This window comes from Denticeps clupeoides, chromosome 10 (assembly GCF_900700375.1).
Source record: "Denticeps clupeoides chromosome 10, fDenClu1.1, whole genome shotgun sequence".
Taxonomy (NCBI): domain Eukaryota; kingdom Metazoa; phylum Chordata; class Actinopteri; order Clupeiformes; family Denticipitidae; genus Denticeps; species Denticeps clupeoides.
The window spans coordinates 13,807,191-13,824,659 of NC_041716.1; the positions used below are offsets into that span (position 1 = coordinate 13,807,191).

Here is a 17,469-nt window from a genome sequence, read left to right on the forward strand (position 1 = left end):
ATCTTCCAGTATCATTATCCTACGGGTATTTTTAAGCATAGTCACAAAACTACGCAATACATTTCCATGTCCTATCCATTGAAATTACATTTGATCGTTTTAAATAAATTGTCAAAATCTTTGTAATTACAAATTCTGAACCCTCAGCAAAGATTCATTTATGAGTAGGGATGATTGAATTTTGTTTGAAACATGGTGCAGGGCAAGACACCGGTGGATGGTGTCCATTAAATGTTTTATAAAGAAAATACTTTAAAAAATAATTGACGAAACTCCATTAAAGTTACACCTGATGCACGTTCTCTCCTGCTCAAAGCCACAAATCAAGAGAAGACTACCTTAACTTGTGAGTTCCCTGGTTATGCACCTGAACGCAATTTCCAAAAAGCACATAACGTTTTATTATGTTCTATATCTTAAAATAACACAACAGTGCACTGAGACACAACAAACATCTACACATTATGCAGCCAGACAGAAAGAAAAACGGGTCAACAACAAAATGTAAATGTTAACACAAGCACCCCAAACTGTTCCCATGGCAACGAGGCAGCATGGCATCCTAAGAGAACTACACAGTCTCATATGTACACATAGGACCCTTTTTGTATGTATGTTTGTATGTACTGCTGGTGACATAGTGGCAGTAAAGAATATTGGGCGTAGAGGGACCACCCAGACCCCCTGCAACATCTGGACAGCAGAAGTACCCCCCCTTCCCCCAGCACCCATCTACTGGCCCAAAGCAGAGCACGACCCACCGATGCCCAACCTCCAACGTTCCTTTGTTCTTCTGGGGCTGCTGTCATCCATTTGCAGCCAACTACCCCAATTTAAAAAGGGGGCTCGGAGGACCGGGGCTCACCCTCTGCACATTAAACACCAGGCAGTCTGGCAAAGAGAGGTGACAAACAAAATCAGAATTGGCTTATGGACTGGACTGCTTACTTTTGAAGAATATACATCGCGCGTATTCTACCCCCAGGGAGAGCCTGTTAAATGCAGACTGATTTAAAACGTGAGGGGAAAGAGGGGAAAGAAGGGTGTTTTGGGGAAGATTTACATTTGCAATAATGACCAGTCTTGCTGCTGGGCATGTACTCGTCTCAGGCTTTTAACAGGAAGTTCCACTGACCTGGTTTGCGTGAACTGATTAAGGTGGCATTCCAGAGCGTGTTTCCGTTTAACTGGAAGTATGAATTGCATGTTTGTTGCAGCTGAAGAGAGTCAGTGTGTGTGGAACCAGTCAGAATGTTTGCATGGCCTCAGATTCCTCTCAGATATAAGGAAGGGAGGAGTGCAGGCACCACAAGACCACAGCCACAGAACTAATGCATTAGATGCTTCAATTAGAGAACTCTCCATTTATATAAGACTCTAATGTACACCAGAGATCCAAAATCTATAATAACATTTCAATATTAAAACGTGACAACAAACGAATTACAGTCATGTTGACATTATCCTAAAGGTCATTATACTAAAGAGATATCACACTTGCCACTTAATTTGACATTGGTGTGATGAATCAAGACTTAAACAACTTAATAGCAACTACTTAATACCTTTTATGTTGTCATGTAGGACTGTGTGGAAATGTCAGGAATTCCAAGGAAGATATATGAAATATATGAACCATGAACAAGTTGCACACATAAAATGACATTTAGTGCTGTTGTAGTAAACTGAACCCAAGGTCTGTTCAATACAGAAATGAAACTATTATTATGGTGGGATCATGTAAAAACAGTCATTTGTTTATACCTTGAATTTTACAGAACCCACTGAAGCCTTGGCTGAGGAAAGCGCAAGGTATTCAGAAACATACTTACTACAGAGTAGAATTGTTATTTTAGTCAAAGGTCCAGGTTCTACTATGATATTTTATGACAAAGGACAATGTACCCTTACAATGCAAATGATTGAATGAAACTTAAATAAAACCCAGAATCTGTAGAAATGAATGACAATATTCTATTCCTGCCATTTCTAGTCTGATTCTATTGCCCTAACAAGACTTGTAATCTACGATTGGCTTTAAGTGTATTCCGTAAAAAGGCTTAGCTGATACTGAACTTTCTCAGTAAGTGTACTGTAACCTCACAGCACAGGAAAATGCAGTGACAGCACAACATATTCCTTTACTTCTCACGGTAAGCTGGAACAAACACTGCATGAGAATAATGGTGGCCCGTTCTCCAAATTCACAGTGCAGGGTGTACAACAGCGATGACACAGCCTGCCTGTGGAAAGAAAATGTGTGTGTCTGTTGTGTGCATATGTGTGTGTGTGTGTGTGTGTGTTTATAATCGATTGGATTCCCTGTCTCAGTCAGTCGTAATCATGGGGAGAAAGTGGAGAGGAGAAACGCAGTGGGGCGGCAGATGAAAAGCCAAAGCAGACATGCCTGCACCTAACATGTGTGTGTGTGTGTGCATCAAAGCTGTCTGGATGGTGCATACTAGCTGATAGGATGGATAGTGAATTGCAGTTGCAGATGCAACTCATTTCCAAATCAAAACTGTATGTCTCAGTTTACAGAGCTCAAAGTTTCAGGAGCTCTTTTTGGAGTTTTTATATATCTATAAAAACATGATGTGGCAATGGAAGACCTGCTCGGATGGACCTTTTACCAGAGTGTAAGGTCGCAGCAGGATTCAAGCCAGTGGAATCAGCGTGATGCTCTCTGATCTTCTGCTGGGGGACCTTTGGTTGCTAGTTTGACACATACCACCTTCCTGAACATATTTGCTGACCAAATACATCCATTCATGGTATTCCTTCATGGCTGAATACAATGGGCTCAACAATGGACTAGAATCTATACTACTGCTTTATATCCAATCTTGTTCATTTCCTGAATTCCGTAGAACCTTCAAAAGACATCAAAACACCATCTTTTAATCTCAGCCTGACTAAAACTGACAAGCGCATGTGAGACATGGCCTGCTTTCACCGGCAGGAACCGCTCAGCAGGCGGACTCCTGGAAAAAGCGTCTCACCAGCACCGGGCCGTTCTCCGCCCAGCACCATCGCGGAGCTCTGCCAAGCACAACAGACGAAGCACAACATCCCCGCTCTCCACAGCACGCCACCGTCTCATTTAAGGAAGGTCCGCGCTTTCCATCAAATTACAGGGAGAGCGGGAGGCGTGGGGGCCACACCGGAGCTTTTATCCAAAAGTTATACGCGGCGGCGATGGAATTTCAGTGCCTAATCTTAGCCTTGCTGCCACCAGGCTGAAGAGCAAATGCGGATCAAGCCCAGTTGCATTAACGCTGCACACTGTTGCGCTGTAATGCGATGCAGATCCTGAGTTAAAGCAGGAGGCGAGTTGCGAAGCGCTGGGGCGGCTGATTTCAATTTCGCTGCGGGATGAAAGTCATAAAGGAAGGAGGGGAACCGCTAATTGCGCAGCAGCGCGAGTGCCGAGGCTGATGAGACGATCTGCCGCCCACAGTGAGCCCGAGGCGACATGCGCACACTTTCATGCCAGAGAGTGGGTACGCCCACCTCCTCAAACCACCGACTCTGAAGTCCCTAATCCTGCTCAAAATTAGGTCAGTGAATGACAAAAAAAAAATAAAGTAGCTGGTTTGTTTTGCAGGTTGCGAGACGACTAATCCTCCATAACAGGATTTCTGTCTGCAGTGGAGAAAGGGCGGATTTGAGGAGCAAGGAACCAGTGCTGTATTTCCACAGGCTCTATACACGGGTGGGTGCGTGGGGAGCGATGCTCCATCTAATGCTCCATCTAATGCTCCATCTAATGCTCCGTCTGCCCCAATAACACCAAAGACTGCACACAGCCGGAGTCTTCGCCACTGGACACAGTCTAGAACCTGGCCTAATGCAGACCGTATGCCTCCAGTGATGGTCTTCTCTGGGTCAGCGGGGTCACTACAGACCACCGTGGGGTTAGGAGGGCTGTGCTGAATGTGACTGCAATAACATTGTAATGGCACATTAACATATTCAAGAGCAATAATGCATCTCTGCACACATTAATCATTAAACCAGTCACATGATCCATAATTGTTCGGAAAACTATTTGATACGTTATAATCAGAAGATTTATAAAGCGCCACTTACAAAGATGTTGATTGCGTGTAAAATGTAAACCAATCAACCTAGTTACAGTTTGTATTCAGTACCACTCATTAATTGAGACATGTTGCCACATTTTTTAGTGAAACAGTAAAATGTCCCACTTTCAGAATTTGACATGCTTTCTATGTTCCACTGTGAATAATATATGGGTTTATTCGACTTGCAAATCATTGCATTCCGTTTGTATCTATATTTTACACTATATCAGAACTTGGGGTTTTGTTTTTTAATGTATATTTTATCTATATTTATATTTTACTCTACATCAAAACTTGGGGTTGTATCTTTAAGTACATTTTAGGCCCTCGTCATAAATGTGATCATGTCAGAAAAGGGCAGTGCTATTATTTTTAGCTTATATCAACCAGCACTACTTACTAGTACTATTATTTCCCATGATAATAATAATAAAATACATAAAACATTGCAGAACACATGTCTGCTATACAAGCATGAATCAACTTTGATTAAATAAAATTTACAGGAATTAATATTGTAATAGGCCGCTGCTATTTGGAGCAATGGTAATAATGTCCTGTGCAAAGTTGTGTTATTACAATTATTTGTCTGTCCATAAAAATGGAAACCTCGATGTATCGAAGATGTTTCGAGATTCAAGATTGGCTTATTGTCAGTACAACAGTGCACACGGTACACCGTGTATTGAAATAATGTTTCACACAGACCCCCTCAGTGCAATCACAAATGAAAGAAAAATATATATAAACTATACTAACTGAAACTAAAATACTGTACAGGTTATCTCTATAGGAGAAAAGTACATCTTTTCTGTACAATGAACAGGACATAACTGGACAACATCATGCAGGATGCTTGTAAGTGGATATGTTGGATATTTCAAACAGGACACACAAGACAAGACAAACGTGCAAAAAAGGGCAGAAATGAGCAAAAAGAGCAGAGGTGTGTGAAAACCGGTCAGTATGTCGCCAGGTGCATGAGGCTGGAAGTGGACTGTTGTTGAGTCGTGTCGGTGTTTTGGTGACGGGATGCCGGTGACCGGCATGCTCGCTGTGGTGTGTCGGTCCCGGCTGCAGGTGGTCAGTGCTGCTCCGTGGAGGGTGTGGATGGAGGTGAAATGTTCACACACGCACACGCACACACACACACACACACACACAATGTCACATGTGTCTCAGATGCTCGTTTTTTCATGGGAAGGAGCAGCTACGAAACGTTCCAACGCAAAACACGTCTGTGGAGCATTAAAACACTTTTACTCCCAGTTACACTTCGTTAAATACCGCGGTGCAAATTCCACGCAAGACTTTTTACACGCCGTCACGCACACAAGGGACCACGAGCGACCACGTCCGTTTGGGTTTTTTTTTTTTTTTTCTTTTGTCCGCGTCGCGTAATGAAACGTTCGGCCGTTTTAAGAGCCAGAAAACAGTAGCCATCTTTCCTCCAACACGAGCCCAGAACAAACACGAAACTCACCGCGACCGGGCGCCACTTCGGCCGCAGGCTCCGCTCAGTCCGCCCGCCTCACCTGCAACGACGGACGCGGGGGAGCTTCTTCTTCATGTCGCTACGGGCGCGTACGCGCTCCTCGCATTACGAGCTTCATCTATCGTTTTTTTTTTTTTTTTTTTTGCTGTGTGTTTAATTTGGAGAAAGAGCTGCTCTCCGGGACGGAGCTCCGGCCGCCGCCTCCTCCCCGCTCGGCAGGAAAAATGATGTCATGGCTCCGAATTCCGCCGCCCGCCCCGTTTCCACGTTGCACGTTCTGCTCTCGGCTTGTGTCCCCGACGCCCCGATGCGCGCTCGTTCGTGTCACCAGGGAATGCACAACACTATTTTTTTTAACTCACAAAAGTTCAAAAAGACAAGAGCACGTTTCAAAAAGGCTTTTATTACAGTCGACCAAAACGATATATATCTGGTCCTCCACGTTGACTCTTGTAGGCGACAACATCAGACGCCGGGTGTCGGTCCACGTGCACGCCAGGTGGGGCCAAGGGTGGGCATGAGTCCGTGATGACCGCAAGACCAGACTCAGGCCTGGACCGCAAGCATCACAAGCAGCATGGTTAAGTGCGCGAGAAGCCGCGGGCGTGGCATCACGTGGCATCAGCGACGCCGCTCCCCGGTCCCTGCTGCGCCTTGTCCCCTAGTCGGGCGGTTTCTGTTCCCTCCAAGGAGGCCTGAAAAACAAGAACCAAGATCAGAGCAGGGTGGCCGATGGTTATGGTCTGGTGTACATTACTTCCCTATTCCACTGAAGAACTGGCTTCTCCAGTTTTGGATTGGTTTGGGAAAACCAACAGATCACTTGAGTGTTACGGTCAGCCACAGTTTGACTGAGGGCTGGATGATGGAATATTTCAGAAATGAAATGTGTTTTATAAAAACAAGACTCTTTATTTCAATGGGAGTTCATTACAGGCATTACATCAGTATTCTATAAGAGTAATTTCACCATTGCAAATTAAATGTAAAACCAATTCCACAGTGGTAAACTTCTGGATAACTTCTGCTCTTAATTTTGGCAAAAGTCAGAAGTCCCTTAAATATTAATATATCGTGATACTTCCTTTGGTGATGTTTTTTGTCATATTCTGTTATCAAGAAGAAAAAAAAAAGCGATTTATGACTATACTTCTCAAATGTATAAGACGACATGCTGGTGTCTTCCTCTTGTAAGTCGCTTTGGATAAAAGCGTCTGCTAAGTAAAGCAATATATAGAACAACCATGCAATGTATTGAGGATTGCAGAACTGACATCATCATATTGCTGGGAGTCTTTGCTGAATCCCAACCCCTTACTCTACCTGGTCACCCGCATTGCCGTGCCCCCTCTCAGACATTTCGGCACCAGAGACCGGCTCCAGCTCCGCTTCTGCCGCAGTCAAGATGTCCATGGGGGCCTCGGCGATGGCCCGGATCGTCTGGTCCTCCAGAGCCAGTGCGGTGTCAAACAGCAGAGGCGAAGGGGGGCACTGCATCCCATCGCCCACCACATCCAAATCCTACCACATGAGGGCAGTTAAACAGCCTTGTGAGGTCACAGCACTAACGGGCACAGGTATGAATAACTTTACTCCATGAGCAAATACATGCAAGCTTATCCAGATATGATATAACGTCCTAAAAACATACACGATACATAATACAGATCTTGATATCATGAAGTTTCAACTAAATCACTGTATAAATGCTAAATTCAGTCCATTATTGCATAAAAGTTTAACATAAAAAATGCTTTTATTTTAAGCCAAAACAGAATATAGATAAGGTTCACAGGTTCTGCAGTTGTGGAAAAGTGGCTCAGATGTGTTAACTGGTCGACTACCTTTTCTCCCCAGAAGTGCTTTATGCAACAATACCTGGCAGTCCAAGAGTGTTTATGTAGGGTGACCAGACGTCCTCTTTTCGAGACCTGAAACTCCCATCCCATAGCATCCTATTCACATTCACATATTAGTGGATGGGTTCCCCGGATTTGTTAAAAAGAGGATAATTTAGTGTAAGTGATCCCTATGACATGATGAGCTGTTTAGGCATCTCAAAAACACAGACAATTCTAAAAACCCGACCAGACAGAATTTCCAGGTCTCAAATAGAGGACATGTTAGAGTGCACCCTAAATGAATAAAAACGATAGTATTCCTACTTGATGGAACAAACTGCGAAAGTATATTCAATATATTGCGCTAAATGCTGTGTTTTGTGTGCGTGTTCCGTACATCGCTGAATTCCAGCGGCAGATTCTCCGTGGGCTGGAGCTCGGCTGCGCTCAGGTACATTTCGGAAGGGGTGGGGGCCAGGGGCTCGGGTGCCAGGGGTTCCTGCTCAGACTTGTACATGGGTGGAGGCAGGGACAGGTGCAGCGGGCAGCGCGGATCTTCTGACTGGCCCATGTGGACGGGGCGGTCGCAGGGCATGTCCTTCAGCCCGGGACACAGCCTGAACAGTACTTGGCTGCTGTCCTGATAGATGTCTTACGTCTTGGGGTCAAGGAAGTAACAGATAACATTCTTCTGATAGGAAATGTGACTTGCTACCTCTCAACATGGATTATTTAAGACTGACAGGATGTGCTGTTCCTTCCAACTGAACTGTTTTACCCCATTTGGAATGTGGGGAAATCCACAGACCATTAGAAGGACTTGTTGTCAGCCACAGTTTGAAACCAGTTGCTACAGCAAGCAACTGGCCTTGATTCAGGGCGTGTGTGAGGGCAGGAAATCCTACGACAAATAAGAGTAATGGAATAAAGAAAAAATAAACATGCAATCTATTTCATAATCATACGCATAAACAAGCATCAGAAGGATACGTGACACACAGTGTCTGGTCATGGGAAGGCACTGATTGGAGCAGCGGGTCCCTTCAACAAAGGAGATGCATCTTTGGCTGAGACGCATGGAGTGAGTCTAAAGAAACACGCGGTTAGACAGGAACCCGAACGTCTTCAACAATGACAAAACACAGGACTCGTACATTTTAATGAATAAACTCCAAATTATGTCAGACCTGGTTTGCGCCCTCAGTGACTGCTTGTCGGCGTTCTCGGAGCTGGCGGTGAAGAAGGGCTTCTACTCCGTAGCGGCGGCGATATCTGCGCAGGGCCTTCAGCTTCCGCAGGTTCTCGCGTTCCTTCATCGAAAGAGCCTCTGGGCCAGTCAACAGACTGGTACCTGGATACAAACACACCCAATATGGTAAAAAATCACACTGCAGCTTGAGATTTTTTAAAAAAACATAACTGAATGTGGGTAAGTATTGCATGGATGAGGAAAGCACATCTTCTTACTTAAGGTTTCATGCTCCAGCTTGCGACTGTGCAGGTACCGTCTCTTCTTCTCCTTCAGCAAGTGCTGCAGTCGCTTGAACTGGTCGATGTAAAGGGACTGCAGACGGATGAGTTTCTCACGAGTTATCAGAGCCACCTCCTCTGCTGTATAAATGCCCGCATGCCTAAAATGGATTTTAAACATGCATGTAAAAAGTTAAACAACCTTTTATAACTAAGAAAGCAAACATTTGAAAGGATGCATGTCTTGATCCAAGCTATAATGTTCAGATAATGTATTATTTTTTTTTAGCAAACTGGTATTTCCACACTTACTTGAGAGGATCTTCGTGGTCACTGTCAATGCTATCTGCCTCACTATCAGGTTCTCCCCGCCATGTCTGATCCAAAACTACAGGCTCCTGCTCTTCCTCACTACAGCTCTCCTCATCTACACACACACACACACACACAAATATAGCAGCTCAGGAGTCACTATTAATGAACAGTAGTACCAGTACAATACTAATTTAAGGCTTAAAGAGACCCACTTGTAATTATGCAACGATGTAAATTATGCACTGGCTAATCAAGAATCATTCCTAGTAAACTAATTACAACTTTAATGACAACTATTGGGGAAAAAGAGCAGAGAGGACACCATGCAAATCACGACGTGCAAAAAGTCATTACCCAAAATGCGGCTACCCTCGCTACGTGTGGCATCCTGGCCAAAGGGACCTGCATCGCTGTAATCACTGAGCTGAGACAGGAGGAGCTCTGGTGATGGACCAGACGACGCCTTCCGCACCTGAGCCTTGAGAGCCAGAGTGTTCCTGTGTGCATGCTCTGCACAAAACGCCACCCTGAAAAACAGGAGTGCCATGCATAACCACTAAAACCCAAACTAGATTGTGTAAGTACATGCCAGCGAGTATTAGTATTAGAAGTTCAAAACATGGGAGCGTAAAGCAAATTCTTGGATAATAACAAGGTCATTTTTGACACCTGACTAAAGCACTGATGCAACTCTGATTATTTGTGCACAAAACACAATCAGAATGTTACGGTGCCTTACTTTACAACGTTTTTTTTTTTTTTATATGAACACAATTTACCCGTCTTTCTTGTCTGGTTTTGGGGCTGCATTGGAACAGCGCTTGCCATTCTTATTTGAAACATAGCTGCATTGTCTGTAGGGGGCATTCTTGTCCTCCAGGATGTGCTTGATGCAGAACTCCAGGCCTTCGAGGCGGGGCTGGGAACAAGGCCTCTGGCTGTAGGAGCAGGCCTGGGGCTCCAGAGCGCGGGCAGCCTGGGCCACACGGCCCCTGCTGGAAGGCAGCACGTGGATCCTAATCCTGTTCATCACTGGTACTGTATGGGCAGAAGGCAACAACAAAAATATATATTTTTTTTTATCGATAAACCCAGGTTGAAACCCCACCTACTACCATTGTGTCCCTGAGTGTCTCTGGGGGGACTGTCCCTGGAACTACTGATTGTAAGTCGCTCTGGATAAGGGCAACTGATAAATGCTGTGAATGTAATCTACTGATTCCAAGGTGGGCAGCCATGACAGGTGCCCGGGGAGCAGTGTGTGGGGACGGTGCTTTGCTCCGTGGCACCTCGGTGGAACCTTGGCGGCTCGGGACTCGAACCGGCAACCTTCTGATTACAGGGGCCACTTCCTTAACTGCCAGGCCACAACTGTCTGATAAATGCCATAAATGTAAATGATTGACTTCATCTTCTGTTAAGGTGATTGCCCTAGTGTGACAGATGTTAGACACACAACCGGGTGCCGAACAGCCGTGTACCCCTAAAATCAACACTACTTTCAACGCAGTAATTAAAATCTTCACAGACATACAACGTTGTAGGTTTTATTCAATGAGCAGCATCAGGGCCCTTAAACATTTTTATAACTATTTTCATTTATCCAGACTTCACATGGTTATGTCTCTGTGCTATGGTTTTTGTGAGGTGCTAACAGGGGGATTATGAAACGTGATATGCGTTAAACAAAAAACAGAGACCTCTCGATGTCTCGGCGGCCAATAATACTCATACTTGTAGGATTTTATTTATTTATATATATATAATTTAATCACACATTTTCCCCAAACCTGTACAATACCAGCATTCTCATCCGATTGTTATCAGTAAGCACACGTCAGCACAAGCAAAATCAATTCACACAAATAAATGCTTTAGTCCGCAAAAACTGACATATCGGACCACTTTCGACTAAACACAGGTTATTTCCAATAGCACTTAAACAATTTTGGATTATTAAAGGCGCGTCTCCGCTTTAAAATTTTGCGCGCTTCGGCAAGCCGGTCGGCCATCTTTGTCTGAGCCTCGTCACCTACTTTAACATCTAATGTGGACATCTTAATAATTGCTGGTCATCCCATATGTCTCAGCATACTCCCAGAACGTTGGGAATTGACGCACTGAATCGCGATGCTCCTTTTATAACGACGAGTACTTACCGTTTTATCATTTAACACAGCAGCGCAAGGCACTCACGCACCTCGCCTTCTTCCCCTTTACCACAACTCTCTTTCTCTGCGTGACGAGCGCCTCTCTGCCCATTAAGCCCCGCCCATATCGAGCTATGATTGGTTAGAAACTCCCATCAACATTGTGCAATAGGTGGAAGCCACTGTCAATCACTCGGAGTCTTTCGGCTTCAAATGACACATTGTCCAACCTAGAGAGTTAAATCTAAAACATTATACTATTGCAACGACATGAAAATGAAATGGACTGACCCTTGAGTATATAAAAAGTTCATATTTAATGATCAATAGAATTTCGTTAAATAAAAACGAATCATTTCTTCTTTCCATAAAGTAGCCAGGCCCTGTACATTCCCCTCAATTTCCTGAGATTCGGCTTTGACTGGGCCTGTAAAACGAACAGTCACAGAGAAGGTAGACTAAAATGACAAGTTTAAAAAACTGGAACGTTAAAAAAAACAAAAAACATCTGTCACTCTGAAAAAGTATAAAAACCACATTGTAATGCCCACAGGAAAGGCTTCCTTGAATTTATTTGCCAGGGTTCTACCTGCTCGTGGTCATCAAGATGGCGTAGGTCAACAAGTGGAGTAATGGAGGGCCGTCCGTGAGCACACTGAAATGGCAGCTGGCAGTAGGAGAGGGATCCCACCAGACTACGACACTCATCGCTGCTCAGAACGTGGTTGAATTTTATTGCTCCTGTGCAGTGGTAAGATTTTTATGATTAAACATGCCCATCAGCCTGGCCTTGACCTGAGCTGTAATGTTTTGTTGTTTGCTGACGGACCATGGCAGGCCTGAGAAGCAAGGACGTTGTGTACGGTGAGAGGGAGAGTTCCTCTAACTCTGCCAGTAGAACGCAGAAGCTGGAGAAAAAAAGACTTTATGAGAAAGAAAGACTTTATGCAAAATGTTAAACACAAAAACATGCTTCCACATAAAAAACCATCTTACCTCAATCTGTTCTTTTAGGTATTCCTAGTTTCAGTTAGAGTATAGAAGTACAATGAACAACATAAATGGTATGAAAGTACGTTAACAGGGCACATCATGCAAAACTGTACAATAAAGGATACCTCTGCTAGAGACATGATAACTGAGGTTCTGCCACGACGTAACTCATTACTCTCTTTCTCCATGAAACACACCGGAAGCTTTCCCAGCAACACACAACACTTTCCTGTCTGTGGGAATTCCACTTCCAACCCTAGCCTTCTCAAGAGCGGCTCACATGACCTGCAACACAGTTACATGTCGCTAAAGTGAAATTAAATTACATCCGCTGCTTGTCCATGCTTAACAACAAAGAAACAGAATGACTAACCGCAGGAGTCTGATCTCTTCTTCACTCACGCTGACTTCTAAAGGAGGGGACACCGTGGAGCAGCTCAGCCTCTTCTGGCCTGAATTCTCTGGGTCTTCTTCATAGGAGTCTAGATAGCATATGCAGCAGAAGCTCACAAAATAGAACTACTGCATGAGCACAATATTAAATGTATTTTTTTGAGTTTGCAATGGACCTTTTCATGTCTCATCAATTGCTTTTCTTTCAAAGTAATCTTATCAGGACCATTTTCTTTAGAAACGCAATGACACAATGGAAATGTGAGGCCATGCATCGTGGCAAAACTGAACCTTTATTATTATGGGCCAAATTGAAACAGAGAGGGGAAACCCACCTGCCACCAGCCCTTCCAGACGAATTCTCTCATGCGCTGCATGCTGATCAACTAACACCAACAGGCTGCCTACACCACCAAAACACACATATTTATGTGCATGATACAAGGAAGGAAACAGTAAATGAAACACAGCCATTACCTTCAGGTTCATTGTAGTCTTTTGTCTCTTGGTCTTCTGTTTTTATAAGACAGGCCAAAAACTTTTTGTCCACTTGATTTATCACCTACATAAACAGGAGTGAGAAGAAATATTTTGATTAGATTATTTAATAATCTTGAGAAGTGGTTTCCCAGAAGGTAAGGAAGCAGATTCGTAATCGGAAGGTCCCCAACAACCAAGGTACCGTCCCCACACACTGCTCCCTCGGCGCTCACTAAGATGATGGATTAAATGCAGAGGACACATTTCGTTGTGTGTACCATGTTTCACAATGACAATCACTTCACTCTCAATGTGAGAAAAGAAAATTGCCTTCATAGTGTGGATCATATCCTTGGTAAAGCAATATGGGAACAAGATGTTGTGGATTTTCACAGCTAGACTCTCTGCCTGTCCTCTGGTCACATCCAGTGCAACCTGAAAAAAAAAACAACATTTAAGAATAATCAGGTTTACACATGGCACTTGTTTCAATTAAAGATGTACATTACGATACACTGGATCTAGCTTACATTTGGTGGTCGAGCAAAGACAGGGTTATTCCATTCAGAAAACTGAGATGACAAAGAATTAGGGTTCTCACTGTCACCTTAAAAAAAGACATACAGAGACATGGCCCAGTTAAAAATGACACCCACAAACCCTAAAGCTTCAAACTTAATTTCACAAAAATGACATTGTCATTTAAAAGCCTGAACTAAGCTGGTATCATATAGATTCTATCTGCTACAGTTGTACCTGCAGTTCTACGTTCTGCCCCTGCACTCACTACTCTCTCTGCCCTGGATGTGGGAAGAAAAGGCCCCACTGCTGCAATCTGAAAGGGGTAACATCTGTACTCAATCCCTACAGAGCAAGGAAAGGATCAATTAAAAGACACAAACCTCTGTGAGAAAAAAGGACAAAGTATAGAAGAGGAAGGGATAAATTTACCTTTTTTGGAAAGGACACTGACAGCCATGTTAGCGACACCTGAAGTGCAGGAATCTTGAGTCCCTTCTTTAGCTGTTCTTTCCTGTTTGGCAACTTCCTTGACTTTACCGGTATAGACCAGCCTCTCAAAACCATCTGTCACCAAGGCACTTGATGTGGTGGCCCTGCATATGGTGGACATCTCTTGGGTGTCCACCACCTCAGCTGACATTAGGTGTCCTGTAATTGACTGTGGCTCTGTTACAGTACGAGACTGGCTGTGGGACGCGTCTTCACCACTGCGTCCCACTGGTTCATCTGGTGGGTCTGCGCATTGTAAAATGTGTGCAGTCTCACAACTTTCACAGCAACTGTCCATGGCATTCCCCCCTGGGCATAAAGTATGCTGTGCCACAGTGTACGACTCCTCGTTGCCACAATCGCCTTTATTTTTCAGTGCATTAAACAAGCCCCCAGCCCCAAAGATGTTCTCCCCAGTCTGCTGCTGATTCAAATGCGAGAGTTTAGCAGCTAACGTTAATTTACTTCTCTTGCTTGGACCCGACATATGACTATGACTTGTGTAGGCTGACAGGGTTAACAGGCCATCCTCTGCCGTTCCTGGGCCTGGCTTGCTGGAGGGACGCTGGAAATGCGTAGCTGTTTTATCAGGGCCAGTTGCTTTGCTCAACATGGGCAAGTGATTGCTGTTCACATCCAGAGATCCTGGTTTGGTTTTGGCCAGAGTGCCAAACACCCTTTTGAACTTGTCCAAAGAGCTAATCTTAGAGGTCAAACTCAGCTTGTGGTGTGTCATCATCTGGGATGTTTTAGGAGGGAGGTTAAAAGCACTGTCTGAGTCTACAAGCTCACTTTTTGGCACTAAATATGAAGCGCAGTGGTCAGTTACTAACATTTTCAAACGGTCAGTTCTTTCATCTGTTAAATTTGTCCTGAAATTCGTACCAGCCATAACACAGTCACTAAAATCTGAACAAGAATGGGAAGCAGAGGTAGAATTCCTGTCCTGGAATTCTGTCTTCAGAAGAAGGGCATGTTCCTCAGATGTGGGAATATCTGTTGACTGGTGCTTTGGTTTGGTTAATGTGCCGTACATCTGTTTGAACCGGTCCAAAGGGCTGACTTCAGGTGTCAAAGCCAGCTTTGGAGGTGGAGTGTCTTTCTGGTCACGTCGTGACAATAAAATAGTCCTCTTCCGTTCACTGTGTTCATTTAGAAAGTTACTTTCTGCTTTACCATTTCTGTCTATTTTGGATGTCCTGGAGCCTTCGTTGTTAGCCATAGTATTTTTATTGGCACTGGTGTGTGACGCACCATCTCTAAAGAACACATCAGGATTACAATTAGCATTAGAAACCGACAAAGTAGCCAGTAGTGATGCCTCAGTTGCCAAAGAACATTCCTGGGATTCAGTGGTGGTGTCCATAAGAAGGACATTTTGTTCATTTGTGGTTTTGGGTTCTAAAATGTATTCTCCGGTATACTCCACTTCATCAGGGGATTCATCCTCATGTGCCTCCTGTCTTTCGTCCCGTACAGCTTCATCAGCTGAGGTTTGGCCCAGACCACCTTTATCCTTAAAATCCACAGCAGGCTTTCTATGGACAGGTTTGGACGAGAGCATTGTCCCTATACTGCCCTCACCATTAACACACTGCCCATCAGCCTGGCCTCGAGCCGAGCTGTAATTCTGTTCAGCGGAACCTGTCGAAACTAGACACTGTTGGAGGTCGTGCGGCAAAAGCTCAGACACCAAGTTCTCCTTGATGAGAAACGCCCTCACTCCTTCCTCCACGCAGGACAGCACTGCATCCCAGTCTTTGAACTCAATAAGGGTTTTCGCAGGCTCCAGACAGACGTCGTACTCGGAGTACTGGCATTTGATGTTGACGACGTAAACCCCGTGCAGCTCCGCCCCGCCTCCTCGTTTGGGACTGGCGGTGGTGCAGGAGATGCTAGGGCTGCCGCTCGGCTTGTTTGCGCCGCTCACCTTCCGCAAGAGGCAGTTCAGCAGCTTATGGATGCGCGTTTTCAGCAGCAGCCTCTTGTTCACGTACAGGAACTGCAGGCTGCTGTTGTAATGGCCCTCGCGTCCTATGTGGCCTGTCATTTCAAACTGGCCAGTGGAGTAACTGATCTCGCCAAGCTTCTGGGCCCTCCCAGTGCCATGGATTTGCACAAACCTGTAGTACGTGCTTTTGGCTTTGGACAACTGCACCAGCATGGACCCTGCACACTCCTTCTTCACAGTAAAAGACACAGACGGGTGCAGGAGGGACACGGCCTCCACTCGCTGCCGGATCCTGTCCAATTCCAGCACGGGGTCCAGCCGTTTCCTTCTCACAGGCATGTTGTGGAAAATGTTGCAGACCACCACCGTTGTGCCAGCGGATGGGCGGGTGGTCTCGGCTTCAAACACGTCCAGTCCTTTTCCACAGTCAAAGACCTTCACGAAGGTCTTCACCGACAGCTTGGTCCTGGATGAGATCTCCAACAGGGCGGAGAGGGTACTCATGCTGGCGAGCGCCTCTCCCCTGAATCCATAGAACCTGAGGTTCTCCAAATCGGCCAGACAGCTACATTTGCTGGTGTGGTATCTCTTTCCCACGTTCCCCAGGTCCTCCCGGTCGATGCCCGAGCCATTGTCCAGCACCTTTACCTTGCCGGCCTCTACGTCCACCTTCACCGCGACGCACGTCGCTCCAGCGTCGATGCTGTTGAGAAGCAGCTCCTCTACACACTGCTGCAGTGAAAATATGGCGATGCCGGAACGAAGTCTGGCCTGCACGTCTGCAGATAAACACTTGATCGCCATTGCTTATTTCACACGCGTTGTAAAAGCCCGTAGGCAGCAGGGTACGTCAGCACTTGTAGCATTTAGAGTCATGTTGTCCGCCGTTGAATCCTGCGACCGCGCGTCCGTTCGTGTTTACATCTCACTCGTGGCTTCTGCCAAAACGCGGCCGGCCGCTGGCGCTTTGCGCTCCACACTGCCCCCCTTCGGCTCGAGTGGGCAAATGCGCCGTAAAACCAACAGCGGCGCAAGCCCAAGTGTTCAGACGTGAAATAAGTTGACTTTTTTTATTTGATGCTTTCGAACTTCTCGTATGTTCACTCAAGTGGAGTTTTATAGGCTGGAGGTCTTTTACTGGAGCAACCGTTTACTTTGGGCACCTTTACTCTAACTCAATTACAATATGCACCTTAGGAAGAACCCGGGAAGCCAGATTATTTACCTCCATCAGGTGTATTAATGATGGATTCGAACCCATCTGTGGTCATCTCTATGAAAC

General features: G+C 45.1%; 3 protein-coding genes and 1 non-coding gene across 7 annotated transcripts in view; all 4 read right to left on the reverse strand.

Moving 5' to 3' along the window:
- Nucleotides 1–5,742, reverse strand: part of LOC114797632 (nck-associated protein 5-like) — a 26,751-nt gene extending 21,009 nt beyond the window's left edge. Inside the window, exon 1 of one of the 2 annotated variants that reach the window (XM_028992557.1) lies at nt 5,624–5,742. The gene's annotated coding sequence lies outside the window, so the exon portion shown is untranslated. Of the gene's footprint in view, nt 1–5,571 lie in introns of both variants that reach the window. The other variant, XM_028992552.1, reaches the window with a different exon arrangement.
- A 224-nt stretch (nt 5,743–5,966) lies between these two features.
- LOC114797634 (KAT8 regulatory NSL complex subunit 2-like) lies at nt 5,967–12,087 on the reverse strand. Of its 2 annotated transcripts, none has more exons than XM_028992561.1 (10): nt 11,949–12,087; nt 9,989–10,247; nt 9,564–9,736; nt 9,207–9,321; nt 8,892–9,055; nt 8,612–8,775; nt 8,415–8,511; nt 7,822–8,075; nt 6,907–7,104; nt 5,967–6,278 (listed from the first exon to the last, which is right to left on the reverse strand). In XM_028992561.1, the coding sequence occupies exons 2-10, from the start codon at nt 10,237–10,239 to the stop codon at nt 6,195–6,197; spliced, it is 1,500 nt and encodes a 499-aa protein (XP_028848394.1). In that variant the 5' UTR covers nt 10,240–10,247; nt 11,949–12,087; the 3' UTR covers nt 5,967–6,194. The 2 variants fall into 2 exon arrangements, with proteins under 2 accessions (XP_028848394.1, XP_028848393.1); XM_028992560.1 differs by lacking the exon at nt 11,949–12,087 and adding an exon at nt 11,369–11,696.
- Nucleotides 8,174–8,308, reverse strand: LOC114798915 (small nucleolar RNA SNORA2/SNORA34 family). The gene has a single exon (XR_003751148.1). It is a non-coding gene; the product is annotated as a small nucleolar RNA SNORA2/SNORA34 family (small nucleolar RNA).
- Nucleotides 12,055–17,138, reverse strand: LOC114797633 (DNA mismatch repair protein Mlh3-like). Of its 2 annotated transcripts, XM_028992558.1 has the most exons (10): nt 14,177–17,138; nt 13,982–14,089; nt 13,756–13,832; nt 13,556–13,660; nt 13,223–13,307; nt 13,081–13,149; nt 12,726–12,834; nt 12,356–12,637; nt 12,189–12,267; nt 12,055–12,100 (listed from the first exon to the last, which is right to left on the reverse strand). In XM_028992558.1, exons 1-8 carry the CDS (start codon nt 16,989–16,991, stop codon nt 12,370–12,372), a joined length of 3,636 nt encoding a protein of 1,211 aa, XP_028848391.1. In that variant the 5' UTR covers nt 16,992–17,138; the 3' UTR covers nt 12,055–12,100; nt 12,189–12,267; nt 12,356–12,369. The 2 variants fall into 2 exon arrangements, with proteins under 2 accessions (XP_028848391.1, XP_028848392.1); XM_028992559.1 differs by lacking the exons at nt 12,055–12,100; nt 12,189–12,267 and having other exon boundaries at nt 12,502–12,834.
- Nucleotides 17,139–17,469: the final 331 nt, after the last annotated feature.